Source organism: Bradysia coprophila, unplaced genomic scaffold, assembly GCF_014529535.1.
Source record: "Bradysia coprophila strain Holo2 unplaced genomic scaffold, BU_Bcop_v1 contig_94, whole genome shotgun sequence".
NCBI lineage: Eukaryota > Metazoa > Arthropoda > Insecta > Diptera > Sciaridae > Bradysia > Bradysia coprophila.
Window position 1 is genome coordinate 1,616,447 of NW_023504022.1, and position 27,483 is coordinate 1,643,929.

General features: G+C 38.4%; 2 protein-coding genes across 3 annotated transcripts; both read left to right on the forward strand.

The window, feature by feature from the left end:
- Window positions 1–5,612: 5,612 nt before the first annotated feature.
- On the forward strand, window positions 5,613–13,120 carry LOC119084892. Of its 2 annotated transcripts, none has more exons than XM_037195041.1 (4): window positions 5,613–5,741; window positions 10,689–11,036; window positions 11,103–11,255; window positions 12,782–13,120. In XM_037195041.1, exons 1-4 carry the CDS (start codon window positions 5,721–5,723, stop codon window positions 13,001–13,003), a joined length of 744 nt encoding a protein of 247 aa, XP_037050936.1. In that variant the 5' UTR covers window positions 5,613–5,720; the 3' UTR covers window positions 13,004–13,120. The 2 variants fall into 2 exon arrangements, with proteins under 2 accessions (XP_037050936.1, XP_037050937.1); XM_037195042.1 differs by having other exon boundaries at window positions 11,106–11,255.
- Window positions 13,121–17,316: 4,196 nt separating this feature from the next.
- On the forward strand, window positions 17,317–22,673 carry LOC119084832 (CD109 antigen-like). The gene is made up of 4 exons (XM_037194916.1): window positions 17,317–17,508; window positions 18,084–19,346; window positions 19,589–22,431; window positions 22,497–22,673. The coding sequence occupies exons 1-4, from the start codon at window positions 17,432–17,434 to the stop codon at window positions 22,583–22,585; spliced, it is 4,272 nt and encodes a 1,423-aa protein (XP_037050811.1). The 5' UTR covers window positions 17,317–17,431; the 3' UTR covers window positions 22,586–22,673.
- Window positions 22,674–27,483: the final 4,810 nt, after the last annotated feature.

Sequence of the window (27,483 nt, forward strand, 5' to 3'; positions counted from 1 at the left end):
TGCCAATGCGGATTTGAACTGTATACACGAAATTATACATACATTTATCTACGACACATTCTTTTTCCACCCGATTAAGTGGTTAATCCCGACATCGTGTAATATTGTTCAAGGAACTACCTGCTTAATTGGGGCAACAAATTTATCCACGGCTGATGTACCATTACAGGGCTAACGATAATAATAAATTGTTTCGATTGGATTTATTGTCATTCGGTGTAGCTTTATTACAAAATATTGAGTGCATTAATTAAAAAATATTAGATTATCGACAGCGGATATCGGAGAGAGGAGGCATTTCGTGTGTGGGTTTGTAGATCTCATTTGCGAGTATTTGTTGTACAATTTTCTATAATTGCAACAGCAGGGAAAAGTCGGTTAATAAAATGATTGTTTTTCCTATTCTGATTTTTCATGCACATTTTGTGTTTTGCCTTATTTTCCTCCGCTCAATAGGTCTGAGAACATTGCGTTTTCTTGACGACTGGTCGAATGTCATTTCTAGTGAGAAAGCAGCACTTTCTCTCCCGTGATGGGGATAAAAGCGAACTTTTCACATTCGAACTGTAAGTTTGTTTCTGCTTTCGAAAATGGTGTGGCGAATCAATGTTTTCGTTTCGTGGGTTCACCTCTGGGAAGTATAACTTATCAATAAGCTCATAAAATCAGCCGAGGCGAGGGTAGATTTAAAATCATCAATCCAATAATTTGATGTGAGAACGTTAGAAGGATACAACGTCAACATCGAATACCAATTAACAGAGCCGGATTAAGGTTTTCAGCGCCACGGGGCTATTAGTTTTCGAGCGCCAATTACAAAAATATGGGTTTTACTTTTCGTGAACGTATAAACGAATAATATTAGTGTCGATATCCTAACAATATCCTAATAAGGAGAAATGGTAATAAGAACGTAAACTGGATTGCAACATTCTGTACCCTAGATAAGTTTTACTTCGGGCGTAAATAATTATCTTGACTGAAAGTCATGGGTCTGACGGATAATAAACACCCTAAAATATTTGTGACACTTTGCTCATTCCTTGATAAAACGATAACTTAAGTAATTTGCCACGGATTTCCAAAAATGTTTTTAGCCCCGTACGAAGTACGAAGGGGCTTATAGGATTACGATGCCGTGTGTAATTGATGGAATTCGAAGCAGACGGTAAGGGCAAAGTGTTTGCCTATGTTCATAGATGACGAATCCGCAATAAAAATTTGGTCCGTCTGTCCGTCACGTCGATATCTTGAGTAAATCAAATCCGATTTCAAAAAATTTTTTTTCCCTGAAAGATAGTCAAAATAGTGAGGCTAAGTTCGAAGATGGGCATATTCGGGTCGGCCCTTCGTGAGTTAGGGCCACCTAAGTGATTTAAGGTCTTTTGGTGATATTTATGGCAAAATAAACGATGGAAATGTAAATGACACGGCAAATGATAGGTATTGTCAATACCAATCCAGGAAAAAAAAGTTTTTTAAAATCGGGTGAGTGGACCGTGAGTTAGGGCCTTAGAAGTGAAAAGCTACTAGGGCCCTATGTATATTTTACATAGAACTCAAGTAAATTTCATTCGTTTTTCGTAATTTTTGTGTCATTTGGAAGGTAATCAAAAGCCGAATAGAATGTTGTTGAAAAAAAAATTAAATTTGGGTCCTTGGACTAAGGCCGCTACTAGGGCCCTATGCGTATTTTACATATAACTCGAGCAAATTTCATCCGTTTTTCGTAATTTTTGTTTCATTTGGGAGGTAATCAAAGGCCGAATAGAATGTTGTTGAAAAAAAAATAAATTTGGGTCCTCGGACTAAGGCCGCTACTAGGGCCCTATGTGTATTCTACATAGAACTCGAGCAAATTTCATCCGTTATCCGTATCTTTTGTTTCATTTGGAGGGTAATCAAAGGCCGAATAGAATGTAGTTGAAAAAAAATAAATTTGGGTCCTCGGACTAAGGCTGGTACTAGGGCCCTATGTGTATTTTACATACAACTCGCGTAAATTTCATCTGTTTGTCGTAATTTTTTTTTAATTTAGAAGGTAATCGAAGGCCGAATAGAATGTAGTTGAAAAAAAAAAATTGGGTCCTCGGACTAAGGCCGGTACTAGGGCCCTATGTGTATTTATACTCAATAAATTAAAATTTTAGGGCTATTTGAAATTTTTGTTTCATTTGAAAGGAACGTCGTACGGGGCTTCGTAATTGCGCTATGCGCAATTTCTAAGATGTACACATTACATAATAATTTTACTTTAACTACATTAACCGGCGCAATAGGTTTACGGTCAAAGTAGGGTGACAGACGCAATAGGGTCACGTACGCAATAGATATACGGGTTTGTACGGGGCTCAGTCGCAGCAAACGCTCCGACTGTTCTGATGGCTCGTTTAATCGACTAGGAATTAAATTCCTGAGGTTAAGTTCGAAGATAGTCTAAAACGGACGGGCGATGCGATCTCTATGATACTCCCAAAAGAATTTTTGTCTCGTCTCTTGATAACACGATAACTTGAGGATTTCCATTTTTTTTATCGTCAAGAAATGAAATTCCTGAGGTTAAGTTTGAAGATGAGCTATAAAGGAACGGGTGAACTCTGTGATATTGTCAAAAGAATTTTCGTCTCGAAGATTGATAATACGGTAGCTCGAGTAATTCTGAATGTATATTTCCAAAAAAGTTTTCGAATCGAGAGGACTGAAATTTCTGAGGCTAGGTTCGTTAATGGAAAGTATTTAAGTAATAATCCAGAAATCATTTCGATTTTTTTTTCATACCTAGGCTAGGACCCGAAAAGTGCAACAGTTTTATGATATTTTTATAACAATCGCAAAAATTGATTGAAAAATTCAGTCAGTGAAAGGACCTGGCCTACCCATAAGGTGGGCCTAGTTTTTTTTTTCATTTTGCTGATATTCATTTAAAAGTGAAAGGAAGGAGAAAGTAACCGCGAGCGAAGCGAGCAAAGAATTTTTAGAATCTTTCCATCAAGAAACTTTCAAGACTATACATTCCGTGTGCAACTTTATTTTCTTTCATGGTTAGCCTTACACAAAATTCGTCGATAAGTAAAACCTTTTTTGAGGCAAGCAGATATCTTGGATTGATTTTGAATAACAATTTTACATCCTGCCATGATATTACCTCTAAATGACTTATGCTACTACTAAACGAGTATGTTGAGAGCTGAAATTTCCCGATGATAAAACTGATTTTCTTATCGGAAATAAAATTCCAATCAAGAATTTGAAGTTTAATTTTCCTGATTTCCCAGTATTTTGGATACAGTGGCTATCAGGAATTTCCAAACAAGAAAATGTGAAAACTGTGATGCCTTATCTTTTTAAGAGATGACATAAATGCGCCGCAAGCAAATTTTTTTAAAATATCGGTAAAAGTAGTTTATTCTAATGAAACCAGTAAACTAAACACGATTCATTATTAATTTTCCAGCGCCACTTTTATCCAGCGCCAACGGGCTAAGCCCCTAAAGCCCATCGTGTTAATCCGGCTCTGCCAATTAAAAATCGAAATTTGCTTGAAACAACTAGCCAAATTCATAATTGCACACATTAAATTTTAACGGCACTAAAACAGTCTGTCGAGTATAGAATTTTCTGGAGGAATTAGAATGTGGCTCATTTGCCAAAGTTATAACAAATGAAATTTTAAAAAGTAGTCCACAGAGAATTGTTTATTTTTAGAAGATATTTTGAATAATATTTGCCTTGCGTTTTTGAGTGATATCGCCAATTCATATTCGTTCCGATTGCAACGGAAACCTCTGGCGTGATTGGCAAATGCGGTTTAGATTTAATTAAAAAAATTGGCAGCAGAATTACGGAAAAAACATACGAAAAACGAGCGAAGAACTACCTAATTCAAAGATTAGGGTTGGTTATTCAACGTGGCAATGTTGCGTCCATTTTAGGAACATTACCACATTCAAAGGATTTAAATGAAATACATTATTTGTAAACTAATTTTGTTAAAGAACGTATAAATAAATACAGTGACAGCAGTCTTTTTATGAAGAAAGAAATATCGTTAAAACTTGAACAAATTTGAAAACAATGGTTCGGCGATCCAGGCAAGCTATAGCTCGTTTGAATCATCTATCAATTCTAAGAAATAGGAATCTTATACTTTTTCGGTTGGTTTCCCATTTTCGAAATGAACACGTGAAAAGTTTTATCATGTCAAGGGGTGGTGGTGTAAAAAGTTTTTTGGTGATAGCTCGAGATAGAGATACCAATCGAAAAAGTAAAAGATCCCTATTTCCTAGAATTAAAAGACGATTCAAACGAGCTATAGCTTGTCTGGATCGCCGAACCATTGTACTTACTTTCACCAAAATTGGTTCAAGTTTTGGCGATATCACTCAGAAAATCAATCTCAAAAATGTGTGAACACACGCAAAAATAGATCATCCTCAGTGTACGGTACTTTTAAACGTAATCTCACTTTAGTTGATTTGATTCGACAGCAATTTTACCAGAATTTTTTTATATTAAAATACCTCACTTGTCAAAAGTACAAATGATGGAGATGGCTTCTTGTGTGTTTTTCGAAGTGTACGCAACAGTTTTTGTATTCCTTATTAAATATCCTCCATTTCCAATTTTAAGAAAATGCCTTTAACAGTTTTACTGTTAGGTTATGTTTGGTAAATATGCGAGCATTTTAAATTAATCTTTGACCGTTCAAATACAAATTCACAACATTTAAGTAATTGAAAAAAAAACTTTTCTTTTTACTGTTTTGATCCCTTGTAAAAATAGGATTTCTTGTTTTTCAATAAAGACAAAACAAGTTGTCTTGTGGTTTCCTTTTAGGGGTGCTCAGAACAAAGTAAATTCGTTAATAACTGACATAATCTACTATTATGATTTTGAAGTAATTATTTATAGCTTCATTGATTGAAAATGTCAAATATTGTCGATGTTTACCTTCATTTTTACGCTTCTTTTTCGCCTCGGGAATTTCGAGTGGATGTAACCAGTCTATAAATAATTGTAAAAAAAACACTTTCCTCGTCCATAATTTTTTACAGAAGAGATCAGCAAGGATTATTTTGAGAGCTTTAGACAATTCTGTCTTTTCTTAACAATTAGTTAATTAAAAACATAAAAATTGGCCCCGTACGAAAGGTACGAAAGTCTTGTCCGAAGTTAGTGTTATCGTATAGCTATTATAAAGCTTTATACCACTATATTTAGCTGCATATCGCTACATATCATTCTACGGCTATGTAGCCCAATTTTGCTTGAAATTACTCTCGTTGTTGCATAGTTCTGCAGATTTTGCTTATCTTCAAATTTATCAAATTTATAATTGTCCGAGGAACAACAAAAAATCATCGAAATTGATGGTGTTTTACTGAAGTTAAGGTGCGGAGAGACATACATCTTTCTTGTTTTTCCTCATCTAACATATCTGCCCGAGTATAAACCAAGTCTAGACAACCGTTTCCCTTTACTCAAGGATTCAAAATCGACGTGGTACAAACGGGATAGTAAATATATAAGACTCCTGTACTTCGTAAACATCTTTTGTTTACTATAAAAGGCAAATGTTCGCATGTGCCGCATCTCAGTATCAAGGAAAATTGTTCGAGTCGAACATGACCATTAATAACGAAGCAGTGGCTGTTAGTGCTAAATAAAATTAAATTTTTAACTAAAAGTGATTAGCAGTTTGAATAAAACCCCCTGCTATAATGATATTTGTTGTATTACTAGTAAGTGTTCTTGATAAAATCTACTTAAAATTTCAACAAAAAGGTCTAAGCAACATTTAAAGCACGCCACTTTTGTTTTTGTCGATGGTCTTACGGTTTCAAATTCGGGCTTTCACGTCCTATATTCTATATAACAAGCTACAGTGTGTTCGACGAAGCGAAAGGACAGTTATTTGTTTACCGAGGGCATAAAATAGGAAATTGCAATAAGAGTGATGTTTGTAGCCAGAGGTGACCATTGGTGACTATTAGGTAAAGCACGTCTTCCATATAAACAAACACTCCTCCAAAGTGGAGGTTGGCACTGTTTATTTATGTCGTTTTAATTTAAGAACGACAAATGAAAACAACGATCAATCATGAAAACAGCTGGCAAAAAATCTCTCAAAAACATGTCCTTTTTGACAATTCTTTTCAGAAAGTGCTGTTTTAATCATTTTGAATGAGAGTGAAAAAACAAGTGTGAATTTTGTTGATCCGGGGCGAAGCTGAGGTCAATAAATACACTAAAACGAGACTTTTCATTTTTATCCCGAGTTGTGTCATTGAAAACTTCGCTTTCGCCCCTTTGGCATTTTTCTGTCACTTTCGGCCATTGGGCTTACATATTTCAACTTTCGTCCCCAGTAGGCAGCATATAAAACTAGACGAAGCTGAGGTCAAAAATCACACGAAGACATGAGTTTTCATTTTTTATCCTGAGTTTTGTGATTTATTTTACATTACATTTCATTTATTTATTTCATCGCAATTTTTACATAAAATTTAAATTAATGCAGAGTAGCTCCAGTAGGCTAAATAGTAATTCTAAGGAGCTTCTACATGCTTTCGAAGCTTAAACCAATTCTCTTGTTTTCCCTAGGTGTGAAACAAGCCACTTTCGACTCTGGGTAGAGCTCGGCGGGCGTACCTAATTTTTATACCCGCCCGCCCGTGACCGATGTTAAGCAGTGAAATAAATGCCCGCCCGTTCGACGCCTGACAATTTTTTGACGCCCGCCCGATGCCCGCCCATTTTCTTTTCAAGTTTTTGGCGCCCGCCTGATGACCGCCCAATAATACTAATACAAGCAAAATAGTACCAAAATTGTTCAGTAGCTGTGACTGGGGGCCTTGTTTATGCAATTTTATCAAATCATTACGCAGTATTTCGTCGAATTTAATTTGTTTGTTCCTTCTTTGTATGAATTGTATCCAAAAAAGATCCGACGACCGACCAATTTTCGATGCCTGCCCGATGCCCGCCGAAATTTAGTTGCCCAATGTCGCGCGCGAAAAACTTAGGCCCGCCCGAGCCGGCCAATTTTTTGGGCTGCCCGCACAGCTCTACTCTAGGGAAAACAAAAGCATTCATTCTATTCTCTTCCCTTTTAAAATGAAATTTTAGAGGGTCAGTAGACTAGGAAACTATTGATTTTACACCGTCCTTATTAGAAATGTACAGATCGCTAGACGATCACGTTTATGACTTTGTAACTGTTAGCCCAGGATTAATACTTAATCAGTTAAAAAACCCTTAAAGGGTGAAGGTAACACAAGCCCTCGCGTCTTGACTTAAAAAATAACTCATATCGTTGTAGGTGACGCCTATAATAGCTATTTTCATAATAAGGTAGTAAATGGGATTGTTTTGCGCACTAGATGTGAGATTGCCCATACGAGCGAAGCGAGTTCGGCAACACATCGTGTGCGCAAAACCCCCATTTACTACCGTGAAAGGAACAAGGTTTTATCTCCTGTAATGTCATCATCACCATAAAAAACAAATTTCAAAAATCAAAAACTGAAACATAAACACGCCATGACGCTGTCACTCATACATATTCCCCACAAATTAAACACACATCTAGTATACTGTCAAGAATTTGTCAATTTTCAGTGAATAAATGAGAAATTATCGAAGTTAGCCGTGCGCAAATGACCATTTATCGAAATTTTCAGCTAATAAACGTACGTTCTGTGAATGACGTGTTTAAATCTAGCCCATTTTGATTCTAAAAGTGACACTCAAATTGTGAATATTATGACATTACAGGAGATAAACAAAAATTTTAACAACTAAAACTTAAGTATAGTTTCCACTTAAAAAGACCACTCCGTTTAGCCTCCGTCTACATGTCAGTTGTAAAATAGAACAAAACGAGCCGTCAGAACAGTCGGAGCGTTTGCTGCGACTGAGCCCCGTACGAACCCGTACATCTATTGCGCACGTGACCCTAGTTCGTCCGTAGCCCTACTCTTCCCGTAAACGTCGGTAAAGTAAAATTTTTATGAAATTTGTACGTCTTAAAAATTGTGCATAGCGCAATTACGAAGCCCCGTACGACGTTACTTTCAAATGTAACACAAATTTCGAATTGACCTACAATTTCCTTAGTCCTATATTAACCTATATTTACCTATAAATAAACAATTTACTGATAAATATGCTAGTATATAGCTCAAAATAACTATCTATACCGTTATTTAGCTCAATATACTATATAGATATCCATATTTGGGATCCTTGAAACACCACACACACATAACCAATCACTTCCCACTGATCAATAACTTTGTAAGAATTATTTTCACCGATTTATATTGTTTTTACAAAAATCCAAAATGGCGGCCGACGGCCATTTTGTTAGGAGGTTTAAAGTAGTACGGCTGCTTTACATTCGTTAGTACCTTTCAAACAAAAAAAAATTCATGAAATTTGGTCAAATTTTACTTGAGATATTAACAAAAAATACCACATTCACTCTACGGCCGAGTAGCCTCATATAAGCTCACTCCAAGAGACCTAGCTCACGCTCCGGTGAACCGAATTTCATGAACTTTTTTCCCCTGATTGGTACGGTCAATACCTATCTCAGAAAGCAAAATCTTTCTAAATCCGTTCAAATTTGGCCAACGTTCAAGCAAAAACGGGTTGCCGCCCTGTACCTAGTTCACACCAAGGGGTCTAACTCACGAGTCGGTCATCCAATTTCCATAAACTTTTTTTTCTTCGATCGGTATTGTAAATACCTTTCATTTGACGTATCACTTACAAGTGTAGCCTTTAAATGGCCAGAGATATCTTCGGAAAACGTTAAATCACTTATGGGGCCCCAGCTCGGGAGGGGTCGACCCAAAATCGGCCATCTTCGAACTTAGCCTCACTATTTTGACTATCTTTCAGGGAAAAAAAAAATTTTGAAATCGGATTTGATTTACTCAAGATATCGACGTGACAGACAGACGGACAGACGGCCCAAATTTTTATTGCGGATTCGTCATCTATGAACATAGGCAAACACTTTGCCCTTACCGTCTGCTTCGAATTCCATCAATTACACACGGCATCGTAATCCTATAAGCCCCTTCGTACTTCGTACGGGGCTAAAAACTGTCACGCAAACGGGGTGGAAATTGAATTTATTTCAATTTTTTACTCCGTTTACGTGACAGTTCCTTTGTTCTATTTTACAACTGTCATGAACGCGGGGGCTAAACGGAGTGCTCTTTTTAAGTGGAAACTATACTTTAGAAAGAATTTTGGAAAGAAAATTTTACAAAAAAGTTGCGTCACAAAGTGATAGATGATTCGGTTTTTAGCCCCGTACGAAGTACGAAGGGGCTTATAGGATTACGATGCCGTGTGTAATTGATGGAATTCGAAGCAGACGGTAAGGGCAAAGTGTTTGCCTATGTTCATAGATAACGAATCCGCGATAAAAAAATTTGTCCGTCCGTCCGTCCGTCTGTCCGTCCGTCTGTCACGTCGATATCTTGCGTAAATCAAATCCGATTTCAAAAATTTTTTTTTTCCCTGAAAGATAGTCAAAATAGTGAGGCTAAGTTCGAAGATGGGCGATTTTGGGTCGACCCTTCCGGAGCTGGGGCCCAATAAGTGCCTAACTGTTTTTCGACGATATCTCCAGACATTTAAGCACTACACTTGTAAGTGATACGTCAAATGAAAGGTATTTACAATACCGATCGACAAAAAAAAAGTTTATGAAAATTGGATGACCGACTCGTGAGTTAGACCCCTTGGTGTGAACTAGGTACAGGGCGGCAAACCGTTTTTGCTTGTAGGTTGGCCAAATTTGAACGTATTTCGATGGATTTTGCTTTATTAGATAGGTATTGACCGTACCAATCAGGGAAAAAAAGTTCATGAAATTCGGTTCACCGGAGCGTGAGCTAGGTCTCTTGGAGTGAGCTTATATGAGGCTACTCGGCCGTAGAGTGAATGTGGTGTTTTTTGTTAATATCTCGAGTAAACTTTGACCGAATTTCAATTTTTTTTGTTTGAAAGGTACTAACGAATGTAAAGCAACCGTACTACTTTCCACCTCCTAACAAAATGGCAGTCGGCCGCGATTTTGGATTTTTGTAAAATCAATATAAATCGGTGAAAATGATAATTCCAAAATCACTGATCAGTGGGAAGTGTAGTTTGTGTTACTTTTGAAAGGAACGTCGTACGGGGCTTCGTAATTGCGCTATGCGCAATTTTTAAGACGTACCTACACATTTCATAAGAATTTTACTTTACCGACGTTTACGGGCGCAGTAGGCTTACGGTAAGAGTAGGGCGACGGACGAACTAGGGTCACGTACGCAATAGATGTACGGGTTTGTACGGGGCTCAGTCGCAGCAAACGCTCCGACTGTTCTGACGGCTCGTTTTCCTTTTGAATGCCGTTTTTTAGGACATATTTTTCCCTGGTTCAGCCATTTCGTTTAACAATAGAGTCATCAACATCTGCCACTTGTGACGCAAATTTTTTTGTAAAATTTTCTTTCTAAATCGTGTTGTTCCTTATACGAAGACAAAAACAAAGCGTTTTTGGATCATTTTAATATTCATGAAAAATTGTGTTGAAATAATAAAATTCGAGCCCAGCCCCAGTTTAGGTTTACTATCTACGTTCCTTTTTCGTCTCATTAAACAGCATAAAATGTATATTGCAGAGCGTACTAGTAATACTTGCTGGAACGAGCAGTCTAGCCAATAGCAATGATATGCCTCTAAGTCAATCGAAAACCTATCAGTCGAACTGGGACTTATCAGCAAAGTATCAACCAGACGAAATATTTTTTCAAGATATGATGAAAGATGGTGGAAGTAAAAACAAATACAATATTGACGCGTACGAGATGAGATCACCAGATGCAGACAATTTTGCAGCTGAAAACTATGGACCGGGAAAATACTACGAAAAGGACACAGCCTATCTGCTAGACAGTGTTAACAATCGAGAATTCCAACCACTTCTACCGCCTTTTCGTTCTTCAAATGGGAAGCTTAGTGTGGGAAACGTAACAAAAGTTTTTGACTTCAATCTCTTGAGTATAAATTAAGTTTAATTGGAGCTTTGCACTTAGAAGAACTTCGTCCCAATTTGTCGCACTATAAGGAAAACCCGAAGAATCCGAAATGATTTGCGATCCGAATATCGACCAGAAACAATTGACGAATATTTATGTGCTCATCCATATAAGGATCAGGACGAAACCTATAACCAACATGATAACAAGGTATGTAGTCATTTTGCGTGAGGTTGGTTACGATGATTACATCAACCACTCGAGTAATAAATGCAGTTGCCAATAGAGATGTGCGGGCCGACCTATTTTCAAAACCCGACCCAGCCCGGCCCAGACTAATTTTTAATGCCCGAGCCCGACCCGACCCGAGAATTTTGTAGCAAAGCCCGGCCCGGCCCGACTCGGCCCGTATTTTTTTTAATGAGCTAAAAAACCTAAAATTGGCGCGCCTAACAAGTGGAAATCGTTCGGTTACCTATCGTTATAATAGACAGTTTGCGCAAATGACGTATGACTTATAAGTCAGCTTATAAATCCGAATTTATAAGTTATAAGCAAGTCAGTTATAAGGTATAAGTCAGGTGGCTATAAGTCATAAGTTATAAGTCAACCACCTATAAGGTGAAGGTTATACGTTCATAAGTTTATAGGTCAAGAAAGGGTATAAAAGTCCAAAGTTATAGAGATGGGAAGATAGTGGATCATAAAGAGTAATTAAACTTTAGGAACCAGCTGACACTGACGTCCATAATCCCAAAAATATAGAAGTCAACTCAAAAAATCATGTAAAATCCATCAAAATCTTGAAGTTCTTGGCCTGAGAAGAGTTAGGAATAGGTAACGAAGAAAAATAATTTGCTCAGTGTAATTCTTCTGACTTTAGGGATAAACTTGCCGACCAAACTTCCGAAGCTTTGATAGCTCTTCATCGTGAAGAGTTGTAACTGCCAACAGAGTCAGGACCATCATTTTCGATGGTATGTCTCAGATTTTTTACGTAAGTTCTTGTCAGCCCAAGAACTTCAGCATTTTGATGGATTTTACATGATTTTGTGAGTTGACTTCTTTATTTTTGGGATTGTTGACGTCGTTGTAGGCTGGTTCCTAAAGTTTAATTGCTCTATATGATCCACTGTCTTCTTATCTCTATAAGTTTCGACTTCATAATTTTGACCTATAACCGTCTGAACTTATAACTTTCACTTTATAGATGGTTTACTTATAAGACCAAGACTTATAACTTATAGCTGACTTACTTATATCTTATAAATTCTGATTTATAAGTTTACTTATAAGTTATACGTAATTTGTGCAAACTCTCTAATAATTTAGTTTCACAAATCTATCGAACACTTGAAAGTAAGCTTACGCTCGGACTGTATTGCAATTTTTCTTTAAATTTTTGTTTAAGTTTTCACATTTTTTTAAAAGTCGAAGAAAGTCGGGCCAGCCCGAACCTTTGTTTTTGAAACCCGAGCCCGCCCGAGCCCGACTAATTTTTGAAACCCGGACCCAAGCCCGGTCGGGCCGGGCTGGGCCGGGTCGGGTAGGTGAATTTCGGGCGGCCCGCACATCTCTAGTTGCCAATCGATGTAGCCATTATTTCTGATTTCTTTAACTTTTTATGGAAAAATTGTGTTTTGTCATTTTTGCATAGTCGTTTGTCTCTTGCTTCTTTTTTTAACAGGCTGTGATGTTAATAAATAAAACCTAAACTTTCTATCAACATTAAAAAGGTATGTGGAGTGGCCGGCTTTCACTGTGTTCAAAGGTATGCAAACATTCACGTTACTCACAGACCGCCAGATAGCGACACTTGGTTGTTGGAAACATTTCGTATAGCCAATGGCTGCGAGTGTATGTGGCCCACATTAGAGCACGGAGATATCGAACGCTATCACTACAGTAAGGAAAATAACACAAAATATCGTTGCAGACCGATGTACTCTGAATACTAGTTTTATGGTTGTGGGCTTATCTCTTCACAATATGGATAATGATTCAGATCACTTTAGATTGACATTGATTTTACTGAAAATATGATTGAAAATCCCCAATTAATTTGTAAGAAAAAATACGATGAAATAAATAGTTATTGTGCAGTGAAGGCAGTTTTTTTAAATAAAATGTCATCCCCTTATACTGAATATTGAATGCTTTTCTGGATGCAAAAGTTACCAAATGTTATAAACGTTAGATAAAACGGACTAATCGTCCAAGGAATTGTGTCAGAAAAAAAGGCTCCGTTCGTTGAAAAAGTCCATTTTCGAAAAATCGAATTTGTTCCAACCAAGGCTATATACAAAGATTTATTCATTCGGGGGGGGGGGGCATTTGAAGGCTGTATTTTGTGCGTTGCAATTTGGCAACGGGCTACAAGCAAATATACAAAGCTCCGCCGCTAGTTCTCGAAGTCAAAACAGCCAACCTTTCCTTTCTTTGAAAGTAATTTTCAATTTTTCACTTCAACGTGACCCTGACCCATGGGAAAGGGAAGAGCTACAGCTCTGTTCGTTTTTTGTTCTCATCCGTTCGTTAGTGTATCTTATCCCCACGAATGACCCATTTTCCCCCATTTTTTCTTAATTTGTCGATGCGGATGTGTTTTATCAATAAAGTTGTGCAAAAGAGTACGTTTTCCATTTGTTAATAAAATTACAGAAAGGAGACTGTTGTTTGTTCTAATTTATTTTGTTTCGATAAATGATTTACGGGAGAACGCTGTTTTTAGTGACTGTCTGCTAGGCCCTTGCTTGTCCTTCTGATGTTTGAAAATTTATTCGTAGTTGTGCCACCGTCGGAGCTTTTGTATATTTGCTTGTAGCCCGTTGCCAAATTGCAACGCAAAAAATACAGTCTACAAATTGCCCCGAATGTATGAATGATCAAAGTATACAGCCTTGATTACAACCACGTCTGTTATAGGTCTGTTGCAAGGTCATACGAATTGTCAAATTTCATCCATAGACATCATAACCTAAACAATTTCTCATGAAAAATGAGCTGCCGAAATTAGCGCGAAGCAGCTTCATTTACTAAGGCACATAAACAATAACAAAGGCACATCGGAGCCATGTTATAACATTGCCGATTGTTGTATCAATTTGATGTGAGTTTGTAGATTTTCATTTCAACTTTAAAAATATAAAATTGTGTTTTTGTCATATGTTGTAGAAGAATTATTTTATTAAAATAAGCTTATTTGTCAAAATAAATTGTAAAAAGTCGCTGTTTCCCGACTAATTTCAAAAATGTTTGTACTAAAATACAACAATACAACACTTTTGGTTTACCGTTAGTAACCATAGAGATAATGAATTTTTACTCTGCGTGTTTGTTAATGTAGCTTGAAACGATGGAAACAAATCGTTATCTTCGGAAACACGGCTAATTATTATAATTATTTAGCTTAACAATTTTGTTACGGTATTATCATCACAATGATGATTGGGGGATTCCCAACATGTTTGCATGAGTCATGTTTTCCAAGCATTAACGTCATAGAAATAATGTCAATTTTGTTTGTTTAAATACTCGTTGAATTGTGATCAAATAGCTAAGATTCCTATTTTGGAATTAAAACTGAGTAAAAAGTGAATATGAAGCCCACCAACTATTTACAATAACTCGATAAGGCGATTCAAAGAAGTAACAATGTTGTGAAGGGGAAACTTTCATACATATAAGAGTGTACCACAAATTCTTATCACATTTTCAAATTGAATTAAGCTCTATTATTTGTGAGTTTTAATAACATAATTGTACTCGTAATGACAGCTTTGACGTTCAAAGAAAACCATAAACTTTAGACACAGCACTGCTACTAGCACGAACATAGAAAATATTCGGAGGCTGATGAAATCACAGAAGGCACTGCGTTTCTGTTATACAGATAGATTACTTGTTTTCGTTGTATGAGTTAAAACATACAATACAAACAATCCTAAGCAGTAGCTCGTATCACTAAAGCCTCCAAATTTGACACTTATCAATTCAGTGTTCGTGCTAGTAGCAGTGCTGTGCTTTAGAGAATCTACCTACATTGGTTGCTTCATTGCTCTATCTTGAAACACTGGAAATAACAAAATAATCGTTCCAGCTGTTTAAATGTAATTTTGTATAATAGAAGCGAGATATGAAGCAATATGGTAAACTCTTTTATTCAATTATGAATTGTAACAGAGTAATAATAAATAAATAAATAAAAGAAGCAATATCCTAAGACGGAAAACCCAATCAATTTTGCATTGATTGGATCGACAATTATGCTGCGTTTTTCATTGTAATTCGATATCACCACATCAACGCAAAATTGCCGGTGTGCTTTCGGCCTAACTGGAGCGATTGTTTTGTTGTTACCAATCAACAAAGACGCTCTTAGTGACTTTTTATTTTTGGCAAAGACACTTTTTTGATTCGACTATTCACCCTAAGGCCATGGATTAATGGCCAAATTTCACTAGATTCATGTTGCCAAAATGATCATAAATTTTCATTATTTGTTTTCGTCAAAAATGCTAACACAACCGGCTAGAGTAATATGATGATGTGTAAAGCCACAAAGAATGAGAAAAATTGACGTGAGGTCCCCCTCCGGAATATGTAGTTGTTCACATTATTATAATCTCTCATCAGCATGCTGATCGGTGTTTGAATACATATTTATTTCCATGAATAAATAATTACTCAAAGCCAAAGTCAAAAGATCAGTGTTATATCACTGTGGATATTCCAATATTCTATAGTCGAGTATATTCAGGTTCACATATATAAGACATATAAAGTTGTCGAACGTGAAAAGACTTTGTTTTCACATTATTTCTTATGGAGTGTTTCACTTCGTTATAACACTGACTCAACTGTGTTCAAAATATATTGTGTCCTAAGTTGACACGAAAACAATGGCGTACCACAGCCAAAACTTTGCTAAATGTCAGAAATAAAACACTTTATAAAATTGAATATTGAGTGACGATTCTCGAAACATTCGTAACTCATAACATTCGTAACTCGACAGTTGCATGTATAAAATCCCACAAGAACTGTCAAGTTACGAATTCTTAAAGTTACGAATATTTCGAGAATCGGCGTCCTGATTTGTTTGATACTCTGGGCGCCGATTTCGTAACTTTAAGAATTCGTAACTTGACAGATCTTATGGGATTTTATACGCGCAACTGTCAAGTTAAGAATATTATGAGTTATGAAAATACGAGAATCGTTGCCTTGAACTGGAATAAAATACGTTGAATAAAATACACATTATCCACGCCATTAGTCGTATAAATTTATACGTCAGAGAGAGCTTTTTTCTCCTTTGTCAATACCCTCCCTAGCAACCAAACTACAATTATTAAGGTGGTAAATACGTTTATGAATCACTGCTACTTTGTTCCCTCGTGTTGTTGTTGTTGTTTTGAAACCATATTAAAAATCAGCGTTTCTCAAACTTATTTTCCCCACTAAAGCGATTTTTTGAGAGAGTTTGGATGGTAGAGAGAGTATTGCCTTTGTCAGTTTTTCTATTTTGCCATTTAGTATGGAAATGAAAACTAAAATTGAGATATCTTTGCTGTTTTAAGTGGTTTTTCATATTTTTTTGGACCAAAATGTTTTAAAGTGTGTTTGGAATCGATTGGCATTAACAAAATAACAAAATAAAAAAAAAATATTTTCACACAATCTGTTAATGCCAATCGATTCCAAACACACTTTAAAACATTTTGGTCCAAAAAAATATGAAAAACCACTTAAAAGAGCAAAGATATCTCAATTTTAGTTTTCATTTCCATGCTAAATCGCAAAATAGAAAAACTGACAGATCGTAACAAAGGAGAAAAAAGCTCTCTCTGACGTATAAATTTATACGACTAATGGCGTGGATTGATATACGCAGCTTAGTCACTACATCTCTGAAAATAAGTCGTTGACATGAGCAATGAAAGCTTACTGAGTGAAAAAGCTTACGTAATTGTGCAGAATTGTGTGTGATTACGGAGTGATTGCAGCCCTTACCTCGGCAAAATAAAAATTTTAAACAAGGACGTAATTTACTGAAGTCATAAAACATGCTGAATTGCAAATAATTTGTATGGCAAAATAAATATTTCCTCGCCACAATATTAGGAGAGGAGGAGAATAATTACACAAATAATTCAAACAACCAAGTTTCGTTCCGAAAACCACAAATTGTTCCAAAATTAAAATCCCGCAAGTCGCTGTACTACTCTACAATGTCATGCTAGTTTTGATTAGAAAACAGCATCTCTTTGGGTATTATGTTCAGTCGTGATCTGTTCAACTAACAGGTTACATCGCAGATTTCGTTCGTTTTGTGTTTTTTTTAGTTTTGTGTTTAATTATCCTAAAACTTAAGCAGAAAGAAGATGGCATTGAATTTAACGGTCTTTGCCGTCTTAATATTGTTGATTGTTGTGCAAGCATCTGAAAAAACTCAGACCGGGTAAGTTTTTTTTGAAGATAATAAATTTGGCATTTGACCGGTTGCAGTAGATACGATTAGAGAACTAACTTGTTTTTGAAATGACCATTCAGGGTGTATAAAAATAGAAAATTTGTTTTTGAAAAAAATGTTCCGTCGATATGACCGCTGACATTGAACATTGCGGACAAGGCAAGGTCCATAATCTCAGTTGTGGAAATAATGACTAAACAATTACACTCTGAAAGCCCCGCAGAATTCAAAATTACCGAAAATGTCAATTTAGACAGTGTTAAAACTGCCGTTAAGTAGTCCAAAGCCTCTCGAAAAGTAACGATCCATTAGATTAACGTGTCGCCGCCACTATTTGGGCTTAGCATAATTTATCACCCGTACTTCTCACAACTTTTGACTGCCTTTTCAATAGATCTCAATCGATTTACATACAAAAAATTATTTCTTCGGAAGAAAATAGATGTTCGATGGCCGTCTGCGGCTAAGACTAAAATTAAATCGACGAAATTTTTTTTTCTCTTCTTGCTACTGATAACCGAAGCTAATCAATTTTTTTTTCCTAAATTTACTTTCGCCTTTAGTCTGTACACAATCATTGGATCCCAACAACTCAGTTATCATCGGCCATATTACGTAAGCGTTAGCGTCCACAATACTACTGAACCTGCGATCGTTCGTTTGAAATTGGTGCACGAGTCCAACGAGACGGAAACCGAAATCGTACACGAAGTTACCGTGCAACCGTGGACCACCGAATTGGTTGAATTTGAGACTAGTACGTTTGTATCGAAACCGAATTCATTTTATCGATTGATTGCTGATGGCATCGACAAAATTGATTTCCACAACGAAACTGATCTCACTTTGTCGGAAAAGTATTTTTCATTTTTGATACAAACCGACAAGGCCCTGTACAAACCGGGAGATTTGGTTCGGTTCCGTGTTGTCGTCATCGATAAAGATACAAAAGCTCATGACCTGATCGATACGTTACAAGTGAATGTCTACGATGGAGCCGGAAATCGTATAAAATTGTATGCTAATCAGTCGACAGCTCACGGTGTTTTCACGAATGAATTCCCGTTATCCGAATCGCCAGTTATGGGTCAATGGAGATTAGTATTTATCAGCGGAAGTGAGGAAAAGTCACACTCGTTTGAGGTGGGCGAGTATGTTTTGCCAACATTCGAGGTGTTCGTTGAAACACCGGAACATGTGCTCTACAATGATAAAATGATTCGTGCGAATGTTCGTGGAAAATATACGTTCGGGAAACCTGTTCACGGAGAGGCCAACTGTACGGCCAATTGGAACAGCAAACAAGTCAATAAATTGGTGAAAGTGACGACGAAAGGATCACTTGAAATTGACATTGTCGACGAATTGGAAGTGGATTATGCGAATTCGAATTACATTCAATTGGAGTGTACGCTGGAAGAAGAATTCACCGGGCGTAAACAGTCGAAATCGATGGGAATTCAGGTGCACCGATTCCGATACAGCATTGTCAAGCAGTCGTACCATTACGAATATTTCGATGGGCAACCGTTCGAATTTGATATTCGCGTTCAATTGTACGATGGCACACCGATTCGAAATGAACCGGTGGAAATTTGGTGGAGCACCGATTTGAGTGCAGCAGACGGTGTTGGATCAGAAACGGTACAGACGAATAGCGAAGGTGTGGCGAATGTGAAGTTCGTATTTCCGGAGGGAAAGGTCACCGTTTATCTGATGGCAAAATATAAAGATCATGCTGAAGGATTGGGACATTTCACTTCATCGATTTATCACGGCAAGGAGGCCACGTTGCCAGAATTCGAGCTGAAAACAAATGACACAGAGTGAGTAGCCCCTTTTTTGTATACAAACATGTATGTAACGTAACCATAGCACTGCTAGTAGAGCTGTGATGTAACTCAAAACAAATGACTGAGACGATTGCGATGAATGATCGAATGATCACTTTTGCTTGTACAACGTTGTGTGAACAAATCACCCTTTTGCATTCATTTGTTCCGATTCTGTTCGAATCGTGTGCGTGACCCATTCTAATTCAATTTTTTTGTTTGTTCATTGTCTACAGCGTTTCCGTTGGTGATACTGTAAAAATGCAACTGGTGTCACGAGTTCCGATCAAACATTTTACCTATCAAGTGTTCGGTCGCGGCAATATTCTCATCTCAAATTCCCAAACCGTTCCCGACCAAACCAACTTTGAATTCGATTTTACCACAACCTTCGACATGGTGCCGAACGTACAAGTGGTCGTTTACACAATACGCGACGATGGCAATGTGAATACGGCGTCCCGAACTGTTTTCCTCCAGAAGAAGCTCCCGAATCAAATTACTTTGGAATCGGCCATCAACGAAACGGAACCGGGCATGGAATATGACTTGAAAATTGTCACTGCACCGAACTCATATGTTGGACTGTTGGCCGTTGATCAAAGTGTCTTATTGCTGAGAACCGGAAATGATATATCGGTTGATGATGTTACGGGTGAATTGGATCGTTACAATGCGGTGCAGCATCGAAGAAACCACTACCATCAGCGATATTATTGGTCGCAGGAAATTTCAACCATCGAAAATGCTGGAATGTTTGTCCTGAGCAATGTGAAGGATTTTATACGGAGACCGATTGAGGAAATCACGTATCAGTCAACGCCGAGTTATGTACGATTTGGAGGTGGTATGGGTTCTGCTGGAATCCCTGGACCTCCGCAGGTTTCCGCCTTTTCCTCTGCTGCTTTTGTACATAAGGAATCAATATCGAATGATGGCCAGTCGGCTGGTGTAACTGTGCGTAAAGACTTTCCGGAAACATGGATTTGGGATGGCGTTCAAGTAGAAAGCGGCGAACAACACTTCACAAAACGTGTTCCCGATACAATCACGTCCTGGGTGATAACGGCATTTTCGCTGAATTCGGACAACGGCATCGGGTTAACCAAAGAACCGACCAAAATGACCACATTCAAATCATTTTTCTTGGCAGTGAGTCTCCCGTATTCGGTAAAAAGAGGCGAAATTCTGTCGATTCCGGTGACTATTTTCAATTATTTGGACTCAACGGTCAATGCGGACGTAACATTTTTCAATGAAGACAACGAATTCGAGTTTGTCGATCTGAATGACGAAGCCAATGAAATTGTGAATGCTGATCATCGTCGCCAACGACAGGTATCGGTAAAGTCCAAAGACGCTTCCGGTCTCTTTTTCTCGATTCGACCACTTAAGGTGGGCCAAATAACCATTAAAGTCGTTGTCGAAAGTGCGGTCGCTGGTGATGGAATTCAGAAAATTTTACTCGTAACGCCAGAGGGTGTCCCGCAATACGCAAACAAAGCGCTTCTGTTAAATCTACCCGATGATGGAACGGCCGTCGAACATGAATTTACTGTCGATTTACCTGAACATACCGTACCCGACTCGACATTCATTCAAGTAACTGCTGTGGGCGATCTTCTCGGACCGTCTGTCAAGAATTTGGGTCGCTTGATTCACATGCCAAGTGGTTGCGGTGAACAGAACATGTTGAAATTTGTACCGAACATTGTGGTGCGAAATTATTTGAAAGCAATCAATCAGTTGAGCGATGATCTGGAAGAGAGGACGCGTTTAAATCTGGAAATTGGCTATCAACGACAGCTGGCTTATCGACATTACAATGGATCGTTCAGTGCATTCGGAAAACAAGATCGCCGAGGCAGCACCTGGCTGACTGCATTCGTTGCCCGATCGTTCCAACAGGCGTCCAAGCATATTGACATCGAACCACGTATCATCAACGAGGCATTAAATTTCCTGAATGTGACACAGTCAGAAAACGGCAGTTTCCCCGAATACGGAGACGTGATTCATCGACAGATTCAAGGCGGCGGAGATAAAAATGTTGCGTTAACTGCCTACACTTTGATCGCATTCCTCGAAAATCAGGAAGCGTTCCCCGACTACGAAGACAATATCAAACGAGCGACCGAATTCATTGTTAAGCATTTAGACGTTCTGGACGATGTGTATTCCATCAGTTTGGCTGCGTATGCCCTACAATTGGCTAAGGACTCGAATAAAGATGGAGTTTTACGCGATTTGAATGCGAAAGTTATAACCGAATCGGATCTGAAATACTGGAGCACGCGAAAGTCGGAAGGGGCGACGTACTATCCAAATTCAATCGACACAGAAATCACTGGCTACGCTATGTTGGCTAATTTGCTTGCCGATCGTACCGACGATGTGGTGCCTGTGTTGAAGTGGCTTTTGGCTCAACGTAATGAACGCGGTGGTTTCCATTCTACTCAGGATACCATTGTTGGACTACAAGCAATTGCCACTGTTGCTGGAAGAGTGACTGGTTCATCAACGGACAACGACGTTAAAGTCGATCTAACGTATGATGGTAACAGTACAGCGATCGAAGTAAATTCCGGCAACGCCCAAGTTTTTCAACAATTCCAAATACCGAGCCAGGTGCGCAAGATCAATGTCAAGGCATACGGTACTGGTTTCACATTGTTATCATTGTCGTACAAGTACTACGTCAACGAAAGTGCTGCTTTGCCCCGATTCACCATTGAGCCTAACGTCAAACCAATCACATATCCGAGCTCATTGGAATTCGATGCATGCGTAGCATTCATACCCAACGCTGCCGCTGATGATGGTGCCAGTGAATCGAATATGGCTGTAATGGAAATTGACTTGCCAAGTGGTTATCAATTCGATGCAGATCAACGACAGGCCTTGCAGTGGACACAATCAGTTAAGAAATTGGAGACACGAAATGATGATACGCAAATCGTCTTGTATTTTGAGCATTTGACCGCTGATAAAATTTGTCCACAAATAAAAGCCATACGAACGCATAAGGTTGCGCATCAGAAACCGGCTGCAATTGTAGTCTACGATTATTACGATACGAGTAAGTTTTTGACCTGCTTTGTTCCCAATTCGCGGCTTCATTAAACTTTTTATTTTTTATTTCAGCGCGCAAATCTAGAGTTTTCTACAATACGGACGAGAAATCACTTTGTGATATTTGCGAAAACAATTGCCCCGATAAGTGTAACGCTTAAGTCAATGCCATCATGTATCATCAATGGAGTATACCTATGATTGTATCTTCGAAAAAGCAATGAATAAATACTGATTTTCTAAATGCATTGACTTAGCAGTTGATTTCCTCACTTAGAGCATTTAAACATGTGCAGCCAAATTTGATTTAATTTTTGGATAGTATTCGGTGCAGTGGAACCCGCGGCTTATAGACTGCGAGGAAAGCGATTGAGAACCGATTGATGCTGTAATCGGTAGGGAATGCAATGGTTACCAAGAGAAGCTGGTGGAGACTCGTTTAAGTTTAAAAATTGAGAAAAAAATGCTTTTTGTAACTCTCTCCGTATTAGTCTGCAAATTTCTTCTCTGATATATGACCACAGCTGCAAAAGTTGATGACATCTGAGGCACACCTACATTGTTTTAGGCAGGCAAAATTGCAGTTTAGTGGAACAACTCCGATTTGGACGAAAGTAGATGGGATCGACAGGGGAAGGTCACCTGATGACGAAACAACCAGATTTGGGGCGCGGAAGCCCCTCCCTGAGCCACCAGGTCCCTCCAAAGTTTTTCATCTTTTTCGAATTTTTGACGGAAACGACACTGATGACAAAACAAAAGAATTAAGAAGCAATAGCCTCCCCCTGGCCGCAAGGGTCCTCCAAAATTTTCACAGTGTTTCGAATTTTTGCGTCTTTTATACGGATTCGTCATTTTTTGTGTTTTATATGTACTGATGCCCTTGTTGCAATGAAATTACGAATGTATCTAGTTGCAGTCATTATATTCTTATTCCGTCTCTGAGTCGGTGGCAGTAGAGGGTTCTTGGTCTTTCGTTGTTTTCGTGGCGTCGTAAGCTTTAGTCTTAGGCATTTCGTACAAGGAAAATTTCTTCTGAGAGGCGAGACACCTTTCGAAGGACCTCGTGCGCGTCAATTCTTGTTGTTTTGTAATCAGTGGACCTCATGCTGTCGATTCCTTCAAAAAAAAGCAAAAATTCGAAAAAGTGTGAAAATTTTGGAGTGCTCTGGCGGCCACAGGAGAGGCTATTGCTTCCTAATTCTTGTTGTTTTGTCATCAATGGACCTTCTACTGTCGATTCCGTCAAAAAAACACGTGAAAATTGGAAAAAGTGTGAAAACTTTGGAGGGCCCTGGCGGCTCAGGGAGGGGCTTCCGCGCCCCAAATCTCGTTGTTTCGTCATCAGGGGACCTCTCCCTTTCGATCCCATCTACTTTCGTCCAAATCGGGGTTGTTCCACTAAACTGCAATTTAGCCTGAGGTTATTTAGCAGACCTATTTTTTGCACCATAACGTGCCGAATTTCCAAACTTTAGATGCCTATGCTCCATCGTTGTATGTCTCGGTGCAAAGTACTTTATTAGGCTCTGCGGGCTTTTTTACTTATGACCTTAGACTAAATAGATATAGACCGGCAATACGTAGACGTAAAACTGAAGCTAAAGTAAATCGATACGTCTGTATAACATACACAAAATACACCAACACATTCATACGACGAACGAACGTAAAACAAAATTTGAAAAATAATCCATACGAATCAACGTTCGTGCCGATTTTCGAGTAGGTACTATAAGTTTATGGTACTCACACCATTAGACATTTCGTATTTACAAAAGTAAATAGAGCGCTAGAACAAAATGTTTTACATATGAAGGCCCAGTCTATTTAGTCTAAGGACGCAACATCATGTTGTGACGTCACTGTGGAAATTATTTCTCTGCAAAATTATGGCTAGTTTATACAACCCTGAAAATAGGGAAATTTTTTCTATGTACAATTTGCTTTGGACGAGTTAGGTCACTCGTTGTACGTATTTGAAGTAGTTAAGACGTGTTTTGTAATGTCTGTTAACAAAGAATTATACTTCGACAACGAATCAATAAAAGTGAAAGTTTAACTGAAATATTTGTTTTAAAGAAGAACCAGAAACCGATAACATTTTGGTCCTTCGAGCCGGATAATACAAATTAACGTAAATTTTTGATACAGTCCATACATAAGTGAAGTGAATCGGCATTTTGCAAAGTTGTGTAAAATGGCCGAAGCTATTGTTAGTGAAGATGAAAGTGCCAATTTACCGTTGTTATCGCCGAAAGAGTTGTTGATTCGCGAGAAAAGTAGATTGGAGGATTCACTTTCGGAAATATCGAGAACATTGCGTGAAATTGAATTTCACGAAAAAAGAAACGAAATGGCGGAAAACGTGTTCCAGCCGCAAGCTTTACATGAAAGCTCTCGTGAGCCATTTTTGGGCTTCACTCCGAAAAGATATCAGTCGTACCAACCGGGATTGATAGCTTTGGCGCAAGGTGGCGTCAGTGATCAAATTGATCGAAACGAAGGAAACGAACTAAGACATCAGGGAATGTCAATAAAAGCTTTGTCACGGAAAGCTTTGTCATCGAACGTTATGTCAACAAACGAATTAGTTCAAAATGAATTTGATGCAAATGCAACGTTTTCCCTAGGATTGGGAAGAGGTCGATTATTTGCAACACCTCCACAACTACGGAAGCAATTAAGGTTTGCATCGGCAATACACAGAGATAGTGATGCTCGGTCGAGCGAACAAGTTTTTGATGAACGAGAACAACTCAATGATTTTTCGAAATCTGAAAATGGCAACCAGCTGGAATATCTTGACGATGACAGTGAACATTCTGAAGATTCAGATTCACTAATTATTTCAAACCAACAATCGACTGGTGTTTCAAGTAAAAGAAAATCCTTACCAGTTGGTGAACGTAAATCGCGTGATGTTCAGGGCTCGACGAAAGTCGAATTGCAGTATGCCCCATCGAACACCACGGATTACAGAAGCCAACGATCGGTAAATTTTCGTCAGTCTACTGGTTTGCCACAGCAACGTGAATGGGACGTAAGTTCAATTGGAAAAGAATCTGTACCAGTTGGTGGAAGTAACTCGCGTGATGTTCAGGGCTCGACGAAAGTCGAATTGCAGAATGCCCCATCGAGCACCACGGATTACAGAAACCAACGATCAGTACATTTTCGTCCAAACGATGGATATTCTGGACAATACGGACTTGGTCAGCTTCAGAATCGTCCAACATTGGGGTCTACATTCACTCAATCTACACCGTACAACTCTAATCCACGGCAACGATTGACATCATCGAATTGTGCTTTACCATCGCCAACCTCAAACGTTGGTCAGCCGTTATCACAACAGCCAAGTAACAGCACAGATATAATGACAAGATTAATTGCTCGACAAGTTATTGGGAAAGAATTGCCCAATTTTTATGGTGATCCTCAAGATTGGCTGCTGTTTCGGAGTCAATACGAAAGGACTACAGCGACGTGCCTTTATACCGGCGAAGAAAACATTTTTAGATTACGAAAATGTCTAAAAGGAGATGCTCTTACTGCCGTTAAATCACTTTTGGTGTCACCGAACAATTCACAAGCTGTGATGGGAATCTTGGAACGTCGATTTGGTCGACCTGAGGACATCATTAAATCACTAATAAAGGAAGTAACCGAAGCCGCATCACCGCGTGAAGATAAACCAAGATCGATTGTCATCTATGCGACAGTTATTCAAAATCTGGTTGCGACATTGGAGGATTTAGGTCGAGACGATCATTTACGCAATCCTATGTTGCTCAGTGAGTTAGAAAAGAAACTCCCAACAACTTTGTGTTTGTTGTGGTCGGAGTACGTCGTGGACAAACAAGGCGTAACAATGAAAACCTTTAGTGACTGGATGCAAAGACGAGCTGAAGCCGCTAGCCGTCGATTTATGTTGGATCCTGTTTCATTTGAACCGGAAAATTCGAAGAAAGCTACAAAAACTAAAGGATTTGTGAACACGGTTGCAAAGTACGAGGAACCAAAATCGTCAGTTGGAAATTGTCGCCTTTGCTCTGGTTCATGTCAAAAGCCTTGGCAGTGTGCAGTACTTTTGAACAAGAATATTGAGCAACGCTGGAATTTGATAAAAGAAAAGAAATTGTGCTTTTCTTGTCTAATGACTGGTCATAACGCAAACAACTGTACCAGGTTATATCAATGTGGAATCGATGGGTGTCAACGAAACCATAACAAGGTTTTACACAACAAGATGAAAGTGGAAGGCAAAGTTGAGCAGCAAAACAACATAACATTGGCTACTGTGCAATCATCTCATCGGACAAATTTGAGAATTTTGCCTGTAATTGTGTGTTTCAACGGTCGAGAAGTCAAAACTTATGCTTTATTGGACAATGGTTCGCAATCAACATTGATCACATCAAGTTTGGTCGATCGTTTGGGAGTTACTGGAATCTCGAGTCCAATAATTCTTCAGTGGCCAAATGGTGAATTTTCGACGGAAAATGATTCACAAATCGTCAATTTGAGCATCAGGGGAATTTTCAATGGAGCCAAAACGTACAGCTTGATTGGTGCTCAGACCGCCAAGAAATTATGTTTGGTTCAGCAAACTATCAATCGAGAGAAATTGATCGCTCAATGGCCATACTTAAGGGATGTCGAATTTGAAAGCTTTACCGATGTTCGTCCGGAGATATTGATAGGCGAGAATAATTGTTTGCTAACAGTAACGAGACAATTACTGCACGACACTCAAAATACTCCAATTGCTTCGAAGACCTGGCTTGGTTGGACAATCAGCGGTAATGACGGAAGGAAAGTTCCAGAAATGTCAGTAAAAATGATCAACGTAAATACAATTACTGACGAGGACCTTCACGCTTTGGTGAAATCTTCTATGATTATCAACGATTGTGGAATAAATGATCAGCCGACTCGTTCCAAGGAAGATGAGAGAGCTCAGAAGATTTTGGAAACGACAACTCACAATATTGGTGGTCGTTGGGAAACTGGACTTTTGTGGCGGAATCCTGATGTTGTGTTGCCAGAAAGCAGA